The 23062-nt window shown below is 35.4% G+C and overlaps 4 protein-coding genes across 6 annotated transcripts in view; 2 read left to right on the top strand and 2 right to left on the bottom strand.

Annotated features, from left to right (window-relative positions):
• The first annotated feature begins 864 nt into the window (after window positions 1-864).
• On the top strand, window positions 865-4203 carry LOC105211559 (uncharacterized). The gene is made up of 2 exons (XM_029039836.2): window positions 865-1396; window positions 1744-4203. The coding sequence occupies exons 1-2, from the start codon at window positions 1141-1143 to the stop codon at window positions 2193-2195; spliced, it is 708 nt and encodes a 235-aa protein (XP_028895669.2). The 5' UTR covers window positions 865-1140; the 3' UTR covers window positions 2196-4203.
• A 5228-nt stretch (window positions 4204-9431) lies between these two features.
• LOC105211558 (COP9 signalosome complex subunit 3) lies at window positions 9432-11841 on the bottom strand. Its single transcript, XM_011183059.3, has 10 exons — window positions 11534-11841; window positions 11246-11400; window positions 11096-11189; window positions 10772-11016; window positions 10514-10708; window positions 10263-10442; window positions 10072-10203; window positions 9823-10005; window positions 9685-9752; window positions 9432-9621 (listed from the first exon to the last, which is right to left on the bottom strand). The coding sequence occupies exons 1-10, from the start codon at window positions 11586-11588 to the stop codon at window positions 9606-9608; spliced, it is 1323 nt and encodes a 440-aa protein (XP_011181361.1). The 5' UTR covers window positions 11589-11841; the 3' UTR covers window positions 9432-9605.
• Window positions 11842-12365: 524 nt separating this feature from the next.
• LOC105211557 (zinc finger protein 91) lies at window positions 12366-14603 on the top strand. 2 transcript variants are annotated; one of them, XM_054229634.1, is made up of 8 exons: window positions 12366-12524; window positions 12752-13085; window positions 13147-13373; window positions 13428-13726; window positions 13777-13884; window positions 13943-14138; window positions 14192-14256; window positions 14318-14603. In XM_054229634.1, the coding sequence occupies exons 2-8, from the start codon at window positions 12763-12765 to the stop codon at window positions 14447-14449; spliced, it is 1350 nt and encodes a 449-aa protein (XP_054085609.1). In that variant the 5' UTR covers window positions 12366-12524; window positions 12752-12762; the 3' UTR covers window positions 14450-14603. The 2 variants fall into 2 exon arrangements, with proteins under 2 accessions (XP_054085609.1, XP_011181360.1); XM_011183058.3 differs by lacking the exon at window positions 12366-12524 and having other exon boundaries at window positions 12560-13085.
• Window positions 14604-14960: 357 nt separating this feature from the next.
• LOC105211555 (uncharacterized) overlaps window positions 14961-23062 on the bottom strand; it is a 54287-nt gene continuing 46185 nt past the window's right edge. Inside the window, exons 8-16 of one of the 2 annotated variants that reach the window (XM_011183055.3) lie at window positions 22800-22991; window positions 22334-22740; window positions 22062-22277; window positions 21658-21991; window positions 21310-21576; window positions 21049-21232; window positions 20732-20938; window positions 20457-20658; window positions 14961-20400 (exon numbers count right to left, since the gene is read on the bottom strand). In XM_011183055.3, coding sequence (XP_011181357.3) covers window positions 20274-20400; window positions 20457-20658; window positions 20732-20938; window positions 21049-21232; window positions 21310-21576; window positions 21658-21991; window positions 22062-22277; window positions 22334-22740; window positions 22800-22991 — 2136 coding nt within the window. In that variant the 3' untranslated portion in view covers window positions 14961-20273. The remainder of the gene's footprint in view (window positions 20401-20456; window positions 20659-20731; window positions 20939-21048; window positions 21233-21309; window positions 21577-21657; window positions 21992-22061; window positions 22278-22333; window positions 22741-22799; window positions 22992-23062) is intronic. The other variant, XM_011183056.3, reaches the window with a different exon arrangement.

The following is a 23062-nucleotide window of genomic DNA, read 5'->3' as shown; positions in this document are numbered from 1 at the left end:
ATTCAAAAATATTAAGTTAGTTTCGAAATTATCTCAGTTTCTCGCCTTTTCAACAAATCAATTGCAGATAGTACGTCTGATTCGATAATGCCTTCTTCTAAAATATAATATCAAATAATTAATATATTCGGAATTGTAGTACACCCACTCAGCTTTAAGAGAAATTATTTGTTGTGTTCTTTGGCAATGCATTATTACCTTTCACGCATTATGAGTATGTGCCATATGACCGAAAATGCGATAATTCTGTTACCTCCTCTAACACTGCTGGCGGAATCATCAACAAGCACTATGCAACATATTTACCTTCCATGTTTGAAACATATGTTGCGTATACGTCGCGGTATCATGAGCCAGAATTTAATAGCAAACCGATATGGGCATTCAGTTCATTACACAACGAATGTGGCCACTGTAAGGGAACAACTTCTTGCACACAATGAGCTACATTTGTAATGCATAACAAGCAAACTTGTAACAACATAATAATGAGTAAAATTTAACTTTTAGTTTTTTAGTTTTACAACGCAACTTCATTCTTTCCAAACCGCTTTAACTAGGTCTGCCAGCCGCTTAGACAGCGCTCGATGAATGCTAACTGTTTATCGGCATACGAAATGATAGCAACAGCGCTGAGTGCAGAGAATTTTATAGCTCTCATAGACGAGGCGATGGCTGCGATCCGCCCCCCCACAGCACTTATCAAACCTAAAACCTCAGCCAACAGAAAGCCGAATGAGCCTTCTACGCTCTTCTATGCCTGCCCGTCAGGTAGCGACACTCTCACACGAACAAAACTCCGAAAAGAATCTGCACCATTAGTCAACAAGTCTAACCAGTCATGCAGCCGATTGCACACTTGACAAACCGCAAAAACAATAAACAAAGGAACGGACACGAACAGTCGGTTCAGAGCGTTTGAGTGTCTCGCTTCGCGGAACGGCAACGGAGATCAAAGAATATTCTGTTTATTAACTACTCATACGTTTAAGAGGCGTATCGCGCTAGAACTGCTGGCAACGCAAAGATATTTTTGAAAATTTGAAAGTCATTATTATAAAAAAAAGTAAAGTGAAACGAAAACAAATAAACAATAAAATTTTCTGTAGCAACGAATCGTTCGAATCAGCGCGATTCACAATGCTAGACACGATCGTTTACATACCCACAATATTGGCGTACGTTTTCATCCTGCTGCTCGTGATCATCCTTTGCTTCATTGTGGTCTACGTCAGCCACAGGATCTACGTGTGCATCTACGACAATCTACCGGTGGCGCATGCGGCCATTTCTACCATAATGAGCATGGAATATAAGGACAATCTGCCCAGCAAAAGTAACAGCGGCATCGTGTTGCGATCGAACGAAGCACTGCACGAGCGAAAGGCGAAAACAGGTTAATTGCATCGCATAGCTGATCCGCTGTAGTATTTCAGCATTGCAGCCATAGCTTGTAGCCCTCAGCAATTTGCGCGCAGCCACACCGTCAAGCGTTACCAACTGCATACGTAGACCGTTAGATTGCATGGTATTGCAACATTTACAAAGATAGTTGGCGGTGTTGCTGGCGGTGTGATGGTGTTAGTTGCTTGGCTTATCGGTGAAGTCCGCTACTAAAAAGTAGTATTTCATTTGCTTATTTTTAATATTGCTATTTTCCTTCTATGCTGCTTCAACCGGTGTGATTGGTTTATCTGATGGCGCTTAAACTGTCGACAATTTTGCAAAAATTGGAATGCGCAGCGCTGCGAATAATTGTCACTCTGGCGCCGTGCTACTTGGCCTATGTGCCACTGGACACTGAGAAACACAGCAAGTCTACGGATGATTTCGAATTGGGCGCGGACAATCACGAACACAAAATAATTAAATATTATGATCGCCTCTCGCAGATACCAATAATGGATAACATGACGACTTGTGTCAGCGAACGCCAGTTGTACCCCAGTTCGCGTCGGGTATCCAGTCGCCGAGCATCGTTGCGACTTGCGGCAAACACCACAGGCAATACGCCCATAAATACCGTCGCCACTTCCACCACACGACTAATGCAATTCGCCGAGGCAGCTAATAACTACCGAGAGGTCACCACGTCCAGTCTATCCGCTCCTACAATGCGTCCTTCGGTCACCTTCGCGAACGCCATGAATGCGCTCGGAAACATCAAAATCAATCCGCCAGAAGATCCAATTTAATGCAGGCACTCTATAAACCCCCGTTTGACTGGTTCACTATAAGAAGTGCACTGATTTCAATTTACATACCAACACTCACACACGCACGCCACACTAATCACATATGCATACTGCTTACATACAGTAAGTATGTGTTTACGAGGTTAATTACGGTATTATGCAGTTGAAAACTCGTTTCTATTATTACTAGAGTGCGGCATTTAAAAGCAATATCACCACTTAGAGCTGCATGAGATTGAACGACATATTTCACACCGACACACGTACATATGTACATATGTATATATGGATGGATATCATTGTATATACTTAAATTCATATGCGCTCATGCATATTTATAAGCGCGACTAATGCATGAAACATTTTATTGTAATTTACAGTTCATTTCATTTACTTCGGTCAAACACGAAATATTGCCCTTCAAAGCCCCGCAGACACAAGTGGTTCACAAATAATTATTATAATTTATAACTACTTCGTTAATTGCAACTGCAAATCTTTTTGAATAACCGCATCAGTATGTTGAAGTAGCTTAAGTCGACATTAACTACTTTTGGCAAATTGTGTTATTCTGGCCAACTGAGACTCGTGGCGCGATCAATTATTTAGAAACAGCAGGTGAGGAAGTCGTTCACTAGTTCAATAAAAATTTTAACACCTGCTTAGCTTGAGTTGACTTAAACTACTGCAACATTTTGACAAAGAGATATGAGTAGTGTCTTTTTAAAGGGGGTTGTCTACATCTTAGCTATTTTCTCACAAAATAAGAAAACGTTATAAGGGAAATATTGACAGTCCTAATGAAAAACAGCATTTGTGTTTGGGAACTATGTCATTACTTTGTACTAACTACACAATTTGACAAAAATAGGACCTTTTCATTTAGAGCTACATAATTCTAAAGTTGTAATTATCCCCTTTTGCAATATATATCCCATTTCAGTATTCTTTCTTCAGTGCTGCAGTTTTGATTGCCATCTCAGTTCATATAAATTGTACCATTTCTCCCAACTGTTTCTTGAGTAAACTTGAAATAGCTTTCTTCTTGCATTCTTTCATTGGTCGTTCTACCACATCCAAATTATCTAAAGTCAAATTTTAGAACCCGTCATCTCCTAGTCCTTACTCCTTTTATGCTATGAATAAAGCTATTTTTTTTTTGGTTAAAACAATCCGTTTTCAAATAGACGCTCCTATTTAAAGATTTTATACTTGGAAACTATCTCGTTCAGATCATAATCCAAGTGACAAAATTTTGTATATTATCACTGAGAACAAGTTAAAAATTAATTAAAAAAATAAAAATGTAAATATCCTCTCTTGAAAAGACACTCCTCATATTTATATAACAAATATTGCATGTAAGTCAACTTTGAAATACAATTTATGTGTATATGTACATGTGCATTAAATTAAGTCCCAATAATCTATATATGTATGTGTAAATATCTATGTATTATTATAGATATATATACAGGGCTATTCTTTCAGTATAAATTTATATAAAAGCAAAATCCCATATATAAATAGTATATACTCCTATATACAAACTTATTTATATATAAATCGCTGATTCAATATAAAACTGTCACATAGGAAAAGAAATCTTAGAAAATAAGTAAATTTCGAGTTTAAAATATTTATGTGTAAATAAACCGTTATTTTGACAACATATATCTATACATTTGTAAACAGTACTATATGACCTATGCATCATTAAAGATAGTATAAGGAGGGCTCTTTGGCAAATCGAGAATTTACACATACAAATTGTGATAGTACTTATGTAAGTAGGTGCATACATGCATTCATATGTAGTATTTAAATGTTATGATATTTTAATATCCATCAAAATTATATATATTTATACCCTAAATCGTTATATAATATAATTGCAATTATAATTTATAGATTTTCCGAAGCAGCTAGTCGTTATGTATGGTATTCAGGAACACATTTAGTAAACTAAGCTCAATAAATCGTAAATATTAGCTATTCATACAAACAATTTTGCTTTTGTTTAATGCATTTTTAAAAAAATCACCAACACTCTTCATGAGTATATAGTGATATGCTGATATAAACTGAGAAAATAAGAATATATATCACATTTAAGAAATAATATCACATTTAGTAATGAATACATTTAGTAATTGAGTTCAAATATTGGACCAGAACACGGTCACGGCCACGGTCCCAAATATATTTATAAATACAGTTGAACTTCCCTAACTCGAATCACCATAATCCACAAAAAAACTTCTAGTTAGAGAGGTATCCGAGTTACGGAAGGTAATTTGTATGAAATTTGTCAATTTATTGTCAATTCCAGAATTCGAGTTCTGGAGAACTTAGAGTTATGGAAGATTACAGTTGAACTCCATCAAAAAGCTTCATAAGGATAATAAGAATTGCCAATCGGTAAGTAAAAATGCAGCGTCTTAAATTTAAATCAAAATTAATATCAAGCGCAAAGAGTGCGTTTTGCAAAATATTGAAATATTTGCTCTTAATCATTTGTTTTCATTTCTTATCAGATTTCGGATAGATAACCATATAAATCCACTAATAATCTTATCTACATATGTATGTACCACCCATGTGGCTGACAGTTATCGGCATATTAATGGCGTGATATTAATTAAAGATACAAAACACGCCACAACCTGAGAACGCTTTATGAATTTCAATTGCTGCTGATGCCGTAATGTATTTATACACACTCTGATAAATTTACAATCAGAACAATGATCATAAAAGTATAAATTTATTAATAAATATACTCCTTTGTACGAGTATATGTATGCAATTACTAAATTAAGGCGATTATAAAAGTCGATCATAAAACCGCTTATGAGTTGGAAAATTTCGCAATAATTGACTGGAATCCTTTGCACCCGAGACTTAGTTCTATACAGTTTATGTTAAATATTGTTTTTAATTTTTGGAAGTATCTTATTTTAACCTATTCCCTCCCATTGTACTCGCTTGGGTACAGAAAAAAATGCTACAGAAAACCCAATCGATCCCATTGTACTCACTTAGTTAAAAAAACACGATTTTTTTCAGTACCCAAGCGAGTACAATGGGAGGGAATGGGTTAATCACCACTAAATGATCCGTTTGTAAAAGCAAGAATACTGACGTACAAACGAATGAATAACAAGTAAGGAATGGCTAAGTTCGGGTACAACCGAACATTTTATACTTTCCCAATTTATTGAATCAGTTTTATTAAGATAACACACGATTTGATAACACATAAATTTGTGTATGAGGACTGAGGTAATTCCTGAACCGATTTCACTCATTTTTACCACTAACATACACTATATCTAAGACTATATGCTGACTTATTTTAGCTAATATATCTCACATATTAACCGATATATGCGGTATAAAGTCTACCGGAAGTTTGATAATACGAAAATAAAGTATATGGGAGCTAGGGGAAGTTATGACCCGATTTCAACCATTTTTAGTAAAGAGATACACCATTAGAAGAAAACGATTCCCTCTGAACTAAATTAAAATATCTCGGAGATTTACCTATTTTTTCGGTTAAAAATTCCCCTTAGGCACTGAAATTTTCATGTTCGAAAAGTTATAGTCCGATTTCCACAATTTTTGCACAAGTGCACATATATGTATAATAAAGTGAATGAATCAGATGGAATTCAAAATGGAGTTATATGGGAAGTATGGGAAATATTATATACCGAATTTCATATACATATACAAAAAATCTATTTGGGGTGGGTCCGCGCCCACTTAAAAACAACCGTTATGTGAACAAAACTGTAATACTCTCTTAGAAACTTTGTTGCGAGAGTATGAAAACTCACAAATACCATATGGTTTGAATTGATGCGGAGAGCTTTGGAGTATTAAATGGAAGAAATTCGGCGAACATTTTTTAACTTCGTTGTACCGGGGACAACGATTACTAATAAATAACAATAATATATATAAATTGTTTTGCTTATATTATTAGAAAATTTATATATCTGCCAATTGTGCTATCTAATGTAAAATTTTTGCAAACAATAAATTCTTATTATTGAAAACTACAGTCTATTTGCGGTTAGGTCACTATTTGGTTTTTATATTTATATATAAAGATATCTTTATCTACGTGCTTATTAGAATTAATGAAAAGGTTGTGAATCATGCAAAAAATATTCATAGATTGTTATTAGAAATCAATTTATTATTACATTAATAGTCGAATTCGAATAAAATAGCATATGTATATACTTTAAGATCCCTTTTACAATTATACTATATAAAGCGTTTACATAATACCTTCATATGTACTCACCCAACGCAAATCAAGAAATGTACTTGATGCAAAATGCATATGCACATTTGTACATACATAAGTCGGTATTGTAAAACAAATTCGTAAAGGAAAACCAGTTCATCGATATCTTATCAAAATTCTTTATAAGTGCTTATGAAATATTTTTTCTGTCCTTTAATAATTATATTTTAATTCTGCTTGCTGGCTGTAATATGTTCAAAGTGATTATTTAACAGTTTAATTGGCAAATAAAAGGTTAGTTTGGGTGGAAACAAACCTAAGATCACCTAACTTCCGAATAACCACTTTTAGTTCAAAATAAAGAAAGAATTTAAAATTTATGAGGAGGGGTGTATACTTTGGGTATATAAGATCATAGGTAAAGAGGTACATTTTAGAGCTCTTGGTATTCGACTAATCGACTAACCGAATAATTCGAATAATAATATTCGGTTTGCACTATTCGGATAGTCGTCAGTCATCGACTATTCGATTAACCGCTCATTTCCGCCTATCCGGTTAACCGTTCGTTGTCGACTATTCGAATAGTGTAAGTTCATTCAATTTCCATTTTTATTGAAAAAAGTAAAACACAGAAAAAATGCGCACAACTGACATTTTCAAAAGTAAAAACAAACAAATATCAAAGTCTGCTTGGATTTCAAACAATTTTCATTGACAGTGACAGTATAACTATTCGAATAACCGCAGTAGAACGACTATTCGAATAGTCGTAACGTTGCGACTAATCGAATAGTACTAACCGGTTAATATTCGTACGAACGGTTACAAACCGGATATTCGAATAATCGGTTTTCAGGTTAATCGAATAATTTTAAGAGCCCTAGTACATTTGTAGTACCAAAATATACTAAAAGTGGCCGTGGTACATATCGCACAAACTACTATAGCTACATAAACTAACTGGAGACATTTTCATTTGGCAATTGACTATACGGTAGAAACAGTATTAAAATTAAAGAAATCGGATAATACACATGCTCACCCCCACACGCAAAGTTAATACTGAAAACTGCTAGTGACTTACAAAAAACATTAGATGCATTAAGTTATACAGGGAACTACTGTTGTTCTTGTAACAGGTACTCAAGCCCGCCTGAACCGACAAGCCTAGCCTAATTGTCATCTAACGGGAGGCCCAGGAAACGAGCTGTTTCGATAGGGTCAGACCAAAGGGAAAGGGGTGTTATGAGTAGGATTAAGGGGACATGGAACGTGGTGATTAGTATCATGCGGGGACTCTTTGCATGCAGGACATATGTTGAGTATGTCAGGTTCTAGTCTAGATAAGTAGTAGTTCAGTCTGCTACAGTATCCAGAACGAAGTTGCGCAAGGATCACTCTAGTTTCGCGACTCGCAACTCGAGCTCTGTGTCTGCTTTGGGGGTGTTGTTTCTCCAAGTACGCCATTCTCGGTGAGGGGGTGAATGAAGGTGTTAATAGCTCCTCTGTTCAGTGCTTGTCTATAGTTTGTCGCATCCGAAGTCCTGTCGGTATAGTCTTTTAGGTCATCGACGTATTTCAGGAAGGTACTCTTGATGGCTCTGGGAGGCGGCTCGCTTCCAGTAGGTGACTGCAGGGATGATTTCTGCGAAGGCTTCCCAACAGAAACTGTTTGGAGAGCATTTCGTTATGCTCCTTGACAGGTAGCATATGGGTCTCATTGTGAAGGTGCTCGACCGGAGATATCAAGAGGCAACCTGTAGCTGTCCGGAGACCGGTGTTTTGACAAGTCTGAAGCTTCCCAACTGCGTTCTACTGCATCCATATTGGGGCTGCGTAGTTTAGGACCGTGGGAGCTACTTGTCTCATCCGCTTGAACCACAACTGTCTTCCAGGGTCATCAATCTTCTTACAGTATGTTGACGACATCAACCAATACGCCGATAAGAATTCGGACTCAGACAACTTCCGACGCGCCTTAAACGTCACTCACAGTGGATCCATTAACATCTTCCGCGACTTCCTTCCAGTGAATTGCGTCCTTGGAATCAAACCACCACCCAAATATTCCGCACATGACACTATCCGTCTTTCGAAGCAGCTCGTTTTTTGATACCTCTCGTTCGATGACAACTAGACACACGTTTTTCCGTCTAATCAAGGTTTAGATAATCGTTACAACAGTAACATATAGTTTGGGCAAATCTGGCTCTCAACCACTTCTGCTGCCCATATAATGTAATTTTGAATTTAATCCGATTCTTTCACTTTACTATATATGAATCAACCAACTTTAAACTTTGCACAAATACTGCACTGGAGGGGTGGGTCATCCAAAAAGGTCGAAATTAGACCGAAAGTGTCAGTAAATCTGAGAGACTGGTGCTGAAAATGGATAAAATCGTGTCATTACTTCTTCTAGCCGCATATACGTGTTTTAAAAATGTCGGAGGTCTTTATTCCGTATATATCCGTTAATATGTAAGATACTCAGCAAAATTAAGTTATATTCTGGGATATACTATAGTTTGGTGGGCTAAATGGTCAGTGACAAGTACCTGAATAAAAGTTCTCGTCCTTAAAACGATTATATTAATACAAACAGTTTATACCTTGGTCTGGTCCTTACAACCTAATGATGATGATATATCAGATTGCGTGCCTTTGTTTCCGTTTTCAAAAAAAAAAATGTTTAAAATTGTACCAACAATGGAAGTTATTTCTCCACTTTGAACTTTATAAATTGTAAGCATATAAAATATTGGATTAGGGCCTAAATTTGCCCTTCCTAACTTGTTATATGTGTAACACACAATTCCTCATTTTTTTGAAGTAAAGTGGCACATGGGGAATATATTTAGTAGAACCGGAGATAATTTCCAGACTTCTAACCCTCAGTTACATTATATTAAACGAGTTTTTTGTTTTTCATTTCATAATAAAATTATAAATAATAATAAACGTGAAAATATGAATTTAAAAACAATTCTTTAATAGGTCTTAATAGGCAAAGTTTTGCTGCTGACAAATTCTTTGTTGAATACAGAAGAAATGCATTTGAGCACGAAGCAGATGAAGTAGATTCCGTATAAGTTTTCGTTTGACAAAAGCGCGGTTGCAGTATTTTTGCTTTTGGGATATCATCAATCCGTTGGATCACTAGAAATATACCAATAGGAATATTATATTTTTTTCATATTAAAGGAAACTTTCTATAATTACCCGGAAAATGATTTTGCATGCTGAGACGTTAGTTCATCCTCTTGGTTCCCTAAAGCTTTCTTAACATACTGCAATTAAATATGACATGAAATGAATTATTTGAGGGAAATAATAAAATATATTAGTTAACACGCTAACCATTGGGTTGAGTAAAATGTCTTCTTCCATTTTAGTAATTTGCCTTATCAAATCCATCGTATGTGCCATATCTTTTTGAATTTTAAGGAACATTTCAGGGGAATTGTATTTTTCAGGATCATCTTTGAAAACTACCATACCATCCTTTTTGTTTATAGTTGCATAAATTTCACCGGATTTTATCTGAACAAAAAAGGTATAAGAGGTTATATATGTGCTATTTTGTTATATGTAATTGCCAAAACAAACCATATTGAAAATATATCTTTCCGCCTCGGCCGCATCTGCCAATTGAGCTCTACTTGCAACATCCGAAAGGGAGAGCGTCAAAAACGTTTTGGTTAACCGCTGTATATTTTTCTTATAAAGCGAAGTAACAACCTGGGAACAATTTCATCATTTAAATATATATAAATGCGTATGTTGTTATTGATCAATACCTGTTTCACTAAACCCATATTTTTGTCTCGAATAAAGGTTTCGCTGGATTTGTTCATAACAATTCGTAGTTCATCACTGGATGATGACGCGTAAGCAGTTGCCAAGTCATGATAAGCCTGCGCGAGAGGCTTCATAAACCGTGAAATCACTGGCGCAGAAGATTTTGGTATTGGTAAAACCTAAATTATATACAATAAATGACAATCTAAATTTGAATATTGTTCATTATAAAGACAATGATAATACCTACCTTTCCATGTAGAATTAGCGAAACTAGCACGAATTTCTTATAGGCTTCTAACATTATATGTGACATGGCCGCAGCGGGAGTGGATATACACACTTCAAAGAAATACAACGCGCGATCGAAGTTTTTAACAGCTGTATATATCATACCACCGTAGTAATAGTAGAGAAGAAAATATTTGGCGTCATTATTGGTATCCTAAGGATAAACGCAAAATCAACTACAAAGAGTGAATTAAAGAATATATTTATTATTACTTACAGCCGAGCATTGCCCTCGAATTTCAGATGCAGTAGATATGGTGGTAATATCAACATCTAGAAAGCTTAGCGCGGTTTTGAAGCACTTCGCTTTCAAACTCAGCTGGCAGAGATCAGAATGAATGCTGGTTTGCTGCGAGTCACACAGACGAATTTTTTCGATGGCTTGTGCGACAATTTTAATTCCCTGAATGCAGTATGGATGATCAACAATAAGGTTCGTAAACATGTGACATAGATCATAGTCTATAAAATATATAAGAAATGGTTTGTAATTACAAAAAAAAAGTCCTTGTTAATATAATATAAAAATTTCGATACTTACAAATATAAGTAGCATACCGAACTTGTTCACCGTTACATTGACTGATAAATTCTTTATAAAGATTGAACAATTGTGGTAGATCCGCATTTGCGTTCTAAAAAGGAAAACAGAATTATTGATTCCCATATTATAAAAAAACAGTTAACTAACCGGAGCGCCATTGAATTTGGCTAGCAACACATAAAGCACTCCCAGCGAATGCTGTTGAATATCTAACGTCTCCAGGACATTATCTAGCAAGTCCCAATAACGTGGGAGTATTTCGATAGAGTCATTCAATTGCTCCACCATTATGCGGAAATTTCCTGTTTGAAGACATTACAATCATTGCGAAAAACTAGTTAGAAAATCATTAAAAAAACTTATTTTGCCGGTCACTAATCCTACTTCTCAGTACGGTGCATGATTTACCGTCTCGAGGAGTATATTGTCACCCACCTTCACTACTTTTTGTCCGCACATTGTTAACATAGTTTTCTAATGCGCTGGCCATCGCTTCGAATTCGACAATTAAGGTAACGATTTAGCAAATATATAGACTAATGATTTGACTAAAAATTCATATTTTGCCAATTGCGTACACTTTCAAATTCCTCTTTGTTTTATTGCCTTGTTCTTTTCGGTGGTTGAATTTTCGCTTTTCCAATGACAGCAATCACAGTAATGTCTGGCTTGCTATATTTTGATTAAAATAAATCAGCAATTGCCAGAAAGAGACAAACATATCCGAGAAAACGTTGATGTTTGAAATGCTTCTTTGACATTTCTTGGATTTTAGTTTTTTGCTATAACGATATTCTGCGGCCTGGCAATACTGCATGACTCAAATGGGGTATTCCTACTTCTCACATGTTTTGTACACTCTTTTTGATGAACCAAAATAAATGTCAAAATATAATTAAATTAAAGTGTGTACTGAAGTTTTCTACAATTGCTACAAATGTAGTAAGGTATGAAAACATATGTGTGATACTAAATACTCTCATTATAGAAATGAGCTAAAGTTTTGAATGATTCTTATATTTCAGTGGAGTATTTAAGTATTTTATCTATTATACCTATTCCAAACATTAGCAAACCGGCTGATATAAAATATGAGGCGATATTTTTCTATCATTCGGAAGTCTTAAAGTTAAATTAGAGTTGCTATAACATAACTCCATATCCATAACTATTGTCATAACCGCAACATTATTTGCTACACTCTCTTATTGGTTTCATAGCCATATACAGCATTTGAAGTTATGTTTTCAATTCGAAAGTTCCAAATAAATAAAAAAAAAAATAAATGAATTAAAAAAATCAACGCACACATTTTTATGGTTAAAATTAAAACCAAAATTCAATTGTATACATCAACTGATGGCTTAAATCTTCAGAGCGTTAAGTTTTTTGGCAAGAATAAGCTCTATCTCTCTTGCCTTTACAGGTAATTTATATTTATTGTGAATTGCTACAAGGCGTAATACAAAACGAGTGTAAGTGAGTGTACTTCTTCTCATTCATCATTGCACTTCCAATTCATGACATTCGTAAATATTTATGTTGTTATCAGAAATAATCAAATAAACGAATTTGCAATAGCAATAAAGTCGTAGTTTAAATGTTAAAAATTGTTTGCAATGAGCAGTGAAGATTTAATTAACTCCTACCCAGATTCTGTAGGGATGTCATTAAATGATGTAAATATGGATACAAATATTATCTATGTTTGCAATATCTGTTTTCGGCAATATACACTACTCGAGGACTTACGAGGACATTTCATTGAATATCACAAATGTACACCAAAAGTCGCAGAAAGGCCGTTGAAAGAGGGAAATTCATTTGCTCCAATTAATAAAAATTGTCAGACAGTTGAAACTGAGGAATCAGATGATTTACAAAACTTACAGATCGAAACTGAAAAAGAGAAGGTTGTGAAACTGGAAATACGACCAATGCCATTTAAAAGCTTTCGAATAGTGCTACGTTCCAAAATGATTAAGGGGTAATTCTAAAAAATATCTAGAGTAAATGTAAATGTGATAATTCATATTCCTCAATTTAAGATGTCCTGTAACGAACTCCTGTCCTTATAAATTTGAAAATGAATCGAAACTGTCATTACATACTAAGTGTCATACAAGCCCGAATGCAGTTCAAAAATTCAAATGCTATGAGTGTAATGTCGAGCTGACAAACTGGAGGCGTTGCACGGCACACCTGTGGAAAGCACACCAAATAGATGTAGATCTATTACAGTGCCCACAATGCGAGTACAAGGCACATGCGTCTGGTGAGAATTATGTCTTAATAATCAAATCGTTTATTTTATCATAAATTCATGCAGTACTTGTTTGGCGTCATATGCGGGCCCATAAGAAGTGGCGGTTGCGAGTTCTCCGCTCTTTACGAGCAGTGCAACGCAAACGCTTGCAGCAGGACTTGAAGCATACTGATGTGAACGCTGTTCCCGCTGCTCCTGTAAACAAAAATAAGTATTACGCTGAAAAGACTTGTGAAATTTGTAATCGGAATTTCGTAAATGGCAAAACACTTTCGAAACACGTCAAGGCGGTACATAATAAAATTAAACCATTTATATGCAATGTATGCGGCAAGAAAATGGCGCGCAAGGCCAGTTTGATTGTGCGTGAAAATAATACTGTTTGTATTCGCATTAAATAGTTTCTTTGTAGATCCATATGCGCCAACACACGGGCGAAAAGCCTTTACATTGTAAAATATGCAAATTTTCAACCAGAGATCCCAGCGTCTTACACAAACACCAGCTGCGCCACGAGAAGGTAAGTTAATACCGCCCCAACTTGTAATGTATATTATACAATATTTTAACTATTCAAGGCCGAAAAATTGAAATGCAAACACTGCGACTTCTTCTGCATTCAAACCAGCGCATACAAACGCCATATGCGTTTGAACCATTTGGAGGAGTATAAAAAAATTGCGTGCGACTTGTGTAATTATGTGACAATAAGCTGTGAACGCCTGCAGGCACACAAAAGTGATCACAAAAAAGGATTAATCGTTAATCACGAAGGTTAGTTCTTGCATTATTACATATTATCCTAAGTAAGATAATCCTTGATTTAGATTCTATGGATGCAACACGTACCGGCTCTTCTAAGAATCTCCACAAATTACGAAATAAAAATGAGGTATGCCTTAAAATACATGCTCTGTATACATTTACTACGTTTTCTAACCCCACGTTTTCAGATGTCTGCTGATTGTTTCTTACCAATTGAAAGTATAGATTCACTGCCGCATGAGCCAGCTGTAGATACTGGCGGGGTAACAATACCCGCGCCTTCGGAGGATACACAGTTCCCCACCTATTTAAACAACTGATATCTCATATGCAAAGACTATATTTCTTTATAAACATTTCTTTATTTATTTCATTTCTTATGATATGATTTCAACTTTTTGAATAATTATTATTAATGTTTTTTTGTTTTTGTAATTTACTGCACAAGTCTGAAAAAGTCTCGCTAAATATTCGTATGTTTAATTATTAACTTTATTTTTGTTTGATTATTTTCGCAAATTACTGATCAAATTTAGTGTATTTATTTTTAATAAATTGTAAGTTTAAAAGTTTGCATTTAACGTTTTTGTTTATATTTTTATATTTAGTACACTGAATTATTTCTTAACCAACTAAATTTTCGCTGCGTTTTCAAATCTGCACAATACATAATTTTCAATTTGAACGCTTGATTTGTAGTTTTGTTCACTTCGCATATATGTTTATCAGCATTATTTGTTGCCCTCATGTTCATTTTGTTTTTGTTGTTTCTTTCTTAATTTTTAATGCTGTTTTTTATGATCGTGTTATTTATGTAGACTTACATTTAGAAATATATATGTATGTATATACTTTGAGCAGTATATGTAGGTGATTCTGTTTTAGGATGAGATTTATGTCCATGACTACTACATTGCCATCATCATACTTTGCTAAAAAATAAATTCATAGTTGGTTTCATTCTTGCTTCCCTTTCATAAATAGCATTAAGAGTAAATATGTTTATCATGTTTCTTATGCAGTATCGTTCGCAAAGATTTTGTTTCTTAAATCGCATTTTTGCTCAGTAAAATATTTTATTCGCTTATCCTCAAAATAGTTCACAGTGTAACGTAAATATGTATTTAATTTGTGATTTTATTGTCTGCGTATGTTTGTATTTGATTAAAATTTCATGTAAATACTCGTATGTATACATGCAATATGTAATTGTAATTATGTATGCGTTTAAGTCTAATTTCAGTTTAAGAAGAAAGAAACTCCAATTCTCCACAATTAACTCAAATATACTTTAAAATTTGCTACTTATTTCGCTAACGCTCTTAAACAGTTTGACTAACAGGAAAAAACTTTCACACATCCAACTATAGTCAATTGATCCCTTAATGAATACATGCATTTGGTTTTTTGTTTTGACATTCACAATTTCTCATAAAACATTCAACTTAAGCTATGATTTTATTACTTTTAGGCAGTGTTTATATTTACTATACGTTTTCCGATTTTTTAATGTTGTAAACGTAATTATAATTGAAAAACAACAACAATATCATATTACAATTTTTGATTTAATTAAAACATGGAAGTATACTTATAGTGAAAACGAAATCAATGCACAGAAAAGGATATATCAAAAGAGCTCTCCCAAATGTATGTTCCCTATTGTTTGTTTTTGGAATTTTGATATATTTTTATTTTTCCCGTTGTCATATCGCAAGCAACTAGTTACGCAAAGAGTTGATTAAAAAAATTAAAACTTTCAGATTACATAATCCAAAAAGATATTCAAAACATACAATATATAGTAAGGTGGTGATAATGTTAGGTAACGATGGAGGAAACAAGAAATCAAGAACTTGCTTCCCATCAATGAAATTTAGTTTCTAATGGACCAAAGGGAAACATGAGATACTCTACAATTTGTATTTGATTTTATTAACATTTAATTTTAATACATTAGGTTATGTCAGGTCAAGGGATAGATCTCCGCAACTGCAGAGAATCTCACTTAGACAGTTTCGACTGCCCTTTCTGACACCCAAATACTGCTGACAGATCAACAAGACCTTTATGATTCGACAAAGCGCTTGGACTCTATTATAAAGTTCTTAAGTCGGGTAATGTCGATTCCAATCACTTCACTGTGTTCGCCGAAGATTTGCCTACCGAGGTGCTTTAACCAAAGTCTGTCGAATACTGGATATTGAAGGAGGAAGTGCTTGGATGATTCCTCTTCGCCTTACTCCAAACAGGCAATTAACGTCTTGATCCTAACCTCACCGCGTGTGTGCCTATTCGACGATGACCAGTAACCGCACCAATGGTTGCGGAGAGATGAGCCTTACTAAGCGACAGCAGCTGGAAGGAGAGTTTTCGATCCTACCCGGCCTCTCTAATCCGCTTTGCAGTTTTCAGCGATTCCACTGTGAAAATAAGTTATGCGAATTTCTTTCTGAAAACTATATTTGCAAGTGTAGATATGCTGTGCAAATTGGGCATTGACTATCGAATCGAATGGTTGTAACGTGTTTGATTGATGCCCAAAAAGTCTTTTAATGGTCTTGTGCCCTAAATTGAGTAAATTACAAATTTTTGAATTGACTGGTTTTGAACCTGGTATTTGCGAGGGAGATATGACCATTAATATTTTAATCAACTATTACTAATTTTATTAAAAGTATTTTTAATTGATCCAAAAGTAAAAGTCAAATTCGGCTAGACCTGTCAATATAGAACTGAAATTTCATATAATATATCTGGCAGCAATTCTTCCACTTTATTAAAAGTTCGTTGGTTTGGCAGTTTATAGAAATTTTTTAAATAAATTTCAACCGAAACAATATGCAACAAACATTAATCCGGCAGTTAAGTGTTTATGATATTTCATTTTCAGGAGTAATGTAACTTAAAATAGGCCGCATTCAATTCGCCACTTCGCTTCTAGTTTGCCTTTTGAACTCTGTTATCAAATAAAGTACAATACACGAGTGTTTGTTGACGATATCTCATATAACGTAAGTGGTCGAAACACTCTCTATGATTATGCCAGTCTAATGCTTTTATACGAATTGCTTGTTTGAATCGAAGGCGATGGCGTTTGTTTTTCTGTCTGTTTGAATTTTTGCATTCTCTGATAGATAAAGAAATAATAGAAGATCACCAATTTCGATGCAGTATATGAATGCATATGGTCTAATATTTCTAATCCACGATTTCGGAACTCATCATATTCAATATCATACTAAATAGATAATTATAAGTATTTTAAGTTTTTGTTGACAATTCTTATTACCAGAACAACTATTAAAAGTCTTTTTCACAGGTTCCACAAACACCACACTCACATCTACATATGCATATTTATATGTATATATAGTATATACATACGTATATATGGATATTCAAATCGTATATGTATATGTACCTTAGTAATTTTAATGCGCTTAACCAAAAATGCTGATCTGAAGTAAACTTTCTACTTTCTCACAGCATGCAATTTAACCAATCAGAGTTGTTATTATTGCAGCACACTCACTTACATACATACATACGTTATTAAAACACCAGCGCACTCAGAGTACTATACTGTTTGTTTGAACCTCATTTGTTTGATACTTTCATCTGAAGACTTACTTTTTTGAAAAACATTTTTTCCTACTCTTTGAGGTTTTGCACTTTCAAACTGCACAATGCAAATAACTTTTTCAAAACTAGAATACTTTGTAATGATTACATTTTAATTATATTTTCTTCGAGTGTTTGTTTCAGTTTAGCACCAGGGCAATCGTGTGAGATTATTTCATGATTTTTATATTTATTTACTTGTTTTTATTTATTATTTACTACTTTCTGTTTTGGTTACTAACATTTCTAATTAATAGTTTATGTTGTGCGTCGCATAATAAATGCTGGGATTATTTACGAGTTCCTAAAACTTATGTGACCTCACAATTGGTTAGCGATACATTTTCGAAGTCCGGAGGCTAGTTATCACTACTTAATATTATATGTATGTGTATGTAGGTATAATTTGCATTGTTTGGATTTTTTATTATGCTAAATTTTGTAAACTTAATTAATCCTTCACTGGATATAGTTCAAAACAAGAGTAATGTAAATTGGTTTGAGAACGTGTTTATTGAGTTGAGCAGATGGCTGCCATGGTTCCGCGTTCAGAATTTCATATCACCATTTCTAAATGAAATTATTCATTTTGTAAAGAAATAATTTATTAATGAAATTGTAATTTTTATTTGTCGAACCTGCATTTCCACACATATTACTTTAAGAGCCAAGCTCTATAAAGCAGTGAATACCGGTTTGTTCAAAAGGGTACCAAAGTCGACATTATGCGAGTCTTTCTTCTATACTTTCACTCGATTCGTTGCTAAAATACCATATACAATGTCTTTCAATGTAATTGAATTATCTTTAGAACCAACCAATACACTCCTGGCTATAGGTTAGACTAATCAATTTAGTTGACCAAAAACTATTTCTTATGAAAATTTAAACTATGTTCAATGACTTGCAGTTGGTCATTGAATCACGTTTTTTGTCTTGTGTAAAAAGAACCAATATTTTCATTAATAAAAAACTTAATTAAGAATAATTGAACAAAAAATAGGAAACGCTGTTCAATCTGACACTCGCTCAATGATTGGCGTTCAGTTGTTTTTACGTTTAAAACTTTTTATTTAATAGGGACCCGATGGCTTTCAATTTAATTTTCCATATTTACGCAAAGAAGAAGTGTGTTTCAGCCGCCATAATAAGTGAGCAATGGTACGGGATGCCATCAAGTTTCATAGAACAATTTATTTTATTTTTATTGATCAGAAACAGAACGTTGAGCGCTTCAAAACTGCATTGAAGTAAATGTTTATTTTAATAAAATAACTCTTCGTCTTCGTTAAGTCATGTATTTCGAGTCAAAAGCTTTATATTATGACTTGGCCAACATATTCCCCGGATTTTAATGTAATTGAAAATAATACTTTTCATTTTATTCTAATAAGCTCTAAGAAAATGTTTGAAAACACAAAATTTTGATAAATTTTTTTAAATCTGGTGAATATTATCCCTGAATTATCATTAAATAACCAGGACTTTTGCACATCAACTTTTATTTAATGCAATCCAAAATAAGCTGAATACTATTGTAAGTACGGGTGCGTCTAACTAATTGAGGAGTGTATTTGTTTTCGATTCATGCATGGAAGTTTATAACAAAGAAGTAAATTTTATTTTTCAGACATAATTCTCAAAAGGATATTGCAGAAATTGGAAATAATCTGTTTAAAAGAAAATGTACAAAGTTAGTTTCAAACATTATAAAAAACAGCGCGAACGATGAAGCAACTTAGCACGGCAGTAGCCATGAATATTCTCAAAACTACATGGCAGTATTTGGTCATTGGAAAAGAAATCAAATGAAAGGGGTCTGTAGTCTGTATCGTTACTAACAATTACCGGATGCCTTTAAAGAACCCAGGCTTTTCGCGTAAAGAAGGCCCAACCCACAACACTCAAATTCAAAATGATTCAATATTATTACTCTGTTTGGGTACAGCTATAGTTTGCTGAACGCATGAACATAATTTTTATGATTAAAGCTTCATTTAAAGTCCTCTGTGCCTAATACATACATTCACAAATGACCTTTGCAGTACATCATTACATAGCTAGACTAGGATTACACATTATACACACATATGGAAGTGTTTATATAAACATTTGCTGGGTTTATTTGATGCTTGTCTTCATTTTCGGCTTAAAATGAGTAGTAAAAAATTATATGGATTTTGCATTTTCTTGTATTGCAAACTTACAGAGATCATTGCGTAGAGACGACAGTTAGAGTTGTGTTAGATGTAATGTTAGTTGACGTTGGGTAAAAACTTACATACGAAATTTTCGAATAAAATTCAAATGCATAAAAACAGGTGAATCGGGTCGTACACATACTCGCATTAGTTTGTTGCTTCGCATTTAAACGAGCACATGAATCTTCGACGCCATTCTCGGCATCATTTTGCATAGTTCCGGGGCACAATTCTGTACGAATTTTGAAGTTGCGATCGAAAGTGGTCAGACTGTGGTCACACGATCGATTTCAACATATCGTACAGAATTGTCGTTTTGTCAGCAAATCACCTCCTTCTCTTCCAATACGGCAGTGTCCATAGAACTCAATGATTTGAGGCGCGTTTGTAGTACCGATGAACCACGGAATTTGCGCTTGATTTTCCTGCAATGGAAAGCAAAACGTCTAAATGAGATTTCTCGACTTGCCCTTCAATTGGGAGTCTGGGAGATGCCACTCACTTGTACGCGAAAGCGGCAAAAGCACAGCATAGCAACACAATGATGAGACACAAGGTGGCCAATATCTCAGTGGGAAGTTTCATAATGGCCGAGCACTGTAGGAAAGTCTCATCATCTCCGGAAGGGCAGTGTATAATGCCGTCGCACCAAACGCTCACGTTGACACAAGCCCCCAACTCGGAGCACTTGTACTGACAGTCTTCTGCAAAAGTTAAAGAAATGTAACTTTCTCCTTGCAATGCAAAGGATATCTGTAAGTGCTGTACGACGCTCACCTGCTATACTTAATACTGGTCTAGGAACCAATTCCATCCAATTAAATGTAAAATCCCCATTCTCAGGGCGTAGATACTCCACACTGATGGCTTTGGAACGATTAGCGATTGAGTAAATGGGACGCTCGTTCCAGCCAGAGCTGAAAATTTCCACGAACTCGTAGGCTTTGGAGTCGGGCGAGAGCGGACAAGCGGTTATAGTCAAACCTAAACAAACAGAATTGATAGGGATTCATTAACAACTGAAGTACAAATTAATGAGATGAGGAAGTTAAGATACCTTAGCTTTACAGACATGCAAGCAATTTCAAACATACCTTCAGAAGTTGTAAGCACAACACGCGCTTTCGTTTCGCACCGGTAAGAACTGGGTCCCACTATGGTTGTATTCATTGCTTTCTTCGGATTGTATTTTCGCAAGAATATTGCTTTCAGACGCACATATAAAAACTTGTTGCCATTGGATGGTTCTATTAACCAAGGACGCGTGCGACAATCCATCTATGAATTCCAATTAAAGAAGAAAATAATGAAACAAACTATTTCATTTTAAAAAATTCGAGGTAAATAACACTCACGTCACCGAATGTCATGTGTATAGTACCACTGGGGCCGAATTTGCGTCGCCCGTCTTTGCAGCTCGCTGGTCCTTTAATAAATTCGAACATGCCTTCGAAGTTGATGGCATCCGGATCATCTAATGTAGTCATATTTATCGCAGTAAAGTGGACCTCAAGATCTCGACCGGTTGATGTGTATTCCACAGGTAAATGTGACGAATTCGACGAATTGCAGAGACAACCACGTGGCAATAAAATCGAATCGTGGTAAGGTCGTTCAAATATCTAGAAGCATAGTTTTGTCACATCAAAAAGTTAATATTTTTCCTTATTTAGTCAGTTTAGCTAAATCTACGTGCTACATACTTCGATGCGCGCATTAGTATCGCCGTAGCAGAAGGAGCGATTTATGTCCTCATCTACCCGCGACATGCATGGTCTATTTAGTGTGGTAACTTTACGTAATTTGATGCGTACACGTTCACCGCGTTGTCCTTCAAACTTATAAATGCATTTCAGGTTTCGTGTGCCGCCACGTCCAAAGAGGAATATATTGCGTACGCTGCGAAATATTGCGGGGTCTTTCCGATCCATGAGGCTGCTGACAAATTTACGATTACAGTCGTTCTCGCCGCCAGCTAGCGGCAGACCGTCTTGGTGCAGATCGATGAACTCGTATTTCAATTTGAAGTCAAGTGGGCTAAAGACATATAAAACGTTAGACATGGGTAAACAGAAGAGATCTATGCTTCCAACTACTTGGTGCTTACCGCAATACTGTTGACTCTGTGTTCTTGAGCTCCAACGTTATGCTATCGCTACTCGAGACATAACTTTCAGAGATCGTGCATGGTCGCGCATAGGTCTCGTTGATATTCGAGCGGTCACAGGTGCGCGGTACAGTACCGCGACAATAACGTGCAATAACATTTGTCGAATTATTACTATAATGTGAGAGTAATGGGTGCGAGGGTACATCACTGGCGCTGCAATAAAACACATTATAATGCAAATACAAATGCTTTTACTATCTCTTCCTTACCAGTTGAGATCTTTACATGCCGGTGGCTCTCTTAGAGCACCGTCCCAGATGCGTAGCATGCCACTGCAATCCTCCTGTGTTTGCAGCACGCCAATCGCGCCGACAGATGTCTCATCCATTTGTCCAAAATCAGGATCCAAATTGAATTTCATCATCGATATCCACACCTTGAAGCGAAATAGCGGCTGGTTCATGCCTTGAGCACTTGTTCGACGCGACAAACTCAGATGATCGAAAGTTTTAAACACGCCCATGCCTTGCAAATGATAAAGGCAAGTGGTGTTTGGTGCCAGCGAATGTTTTGGGCTCTCAAGTATACCACGTCCAGCGCCGCGTATCCAAAACTCACACGGTTTTTTATTCTTCGAATACGTCGGGCTCATCACATCTACGAAAATTACTTCGACCTGCAAACATTTTGTTGAATAAGTTATTCAATTGATTTAACAGCACGTAATATCCATACATCTAGCTGAAATCCATAGAGGGGCAGCACTTGAGAAGATGTGCCTGTGAAGGTACCGAAAGGCGATGTTGTAAATTCCACTAATAACTCTGGTCCGCTGGACACTGCTGCCGGTACTGCTTGTCCACCGCCGCAAAACTTTAGCACGACTGGGTCACGTGTTGTGTAGCCATCGTAAACTGTCACGTAGTCCTGCAAAAACCATGGGGTTAGTCTTCTTGTATTGGAAAACAATTAAAGAAATTGCGTTCAATTTGTAAACA

The sequence above is a fragment of the Zeugodacus cucurbitae genome, chromosome 4 (assembly GCF_028554725.1).
Source record: "Zeugodacus cucurbitae isolate PBARC_wt_2022May chromosome 4, idZeuCucr1.2, whole genome shotgun sequence".
NCBI classification, from domain to species: Eukaryota; Metazoa; Arthropoda; class Insecta; order Diptera; family Tephritidae; genus Zeugodacus; species Zeugodacus cucurbitae.
The sequence above is the reverse complement of the archived record's forward strand: the minus strand, read 5'-3'. Positions and strand labels throughout refer to the sequence as shown.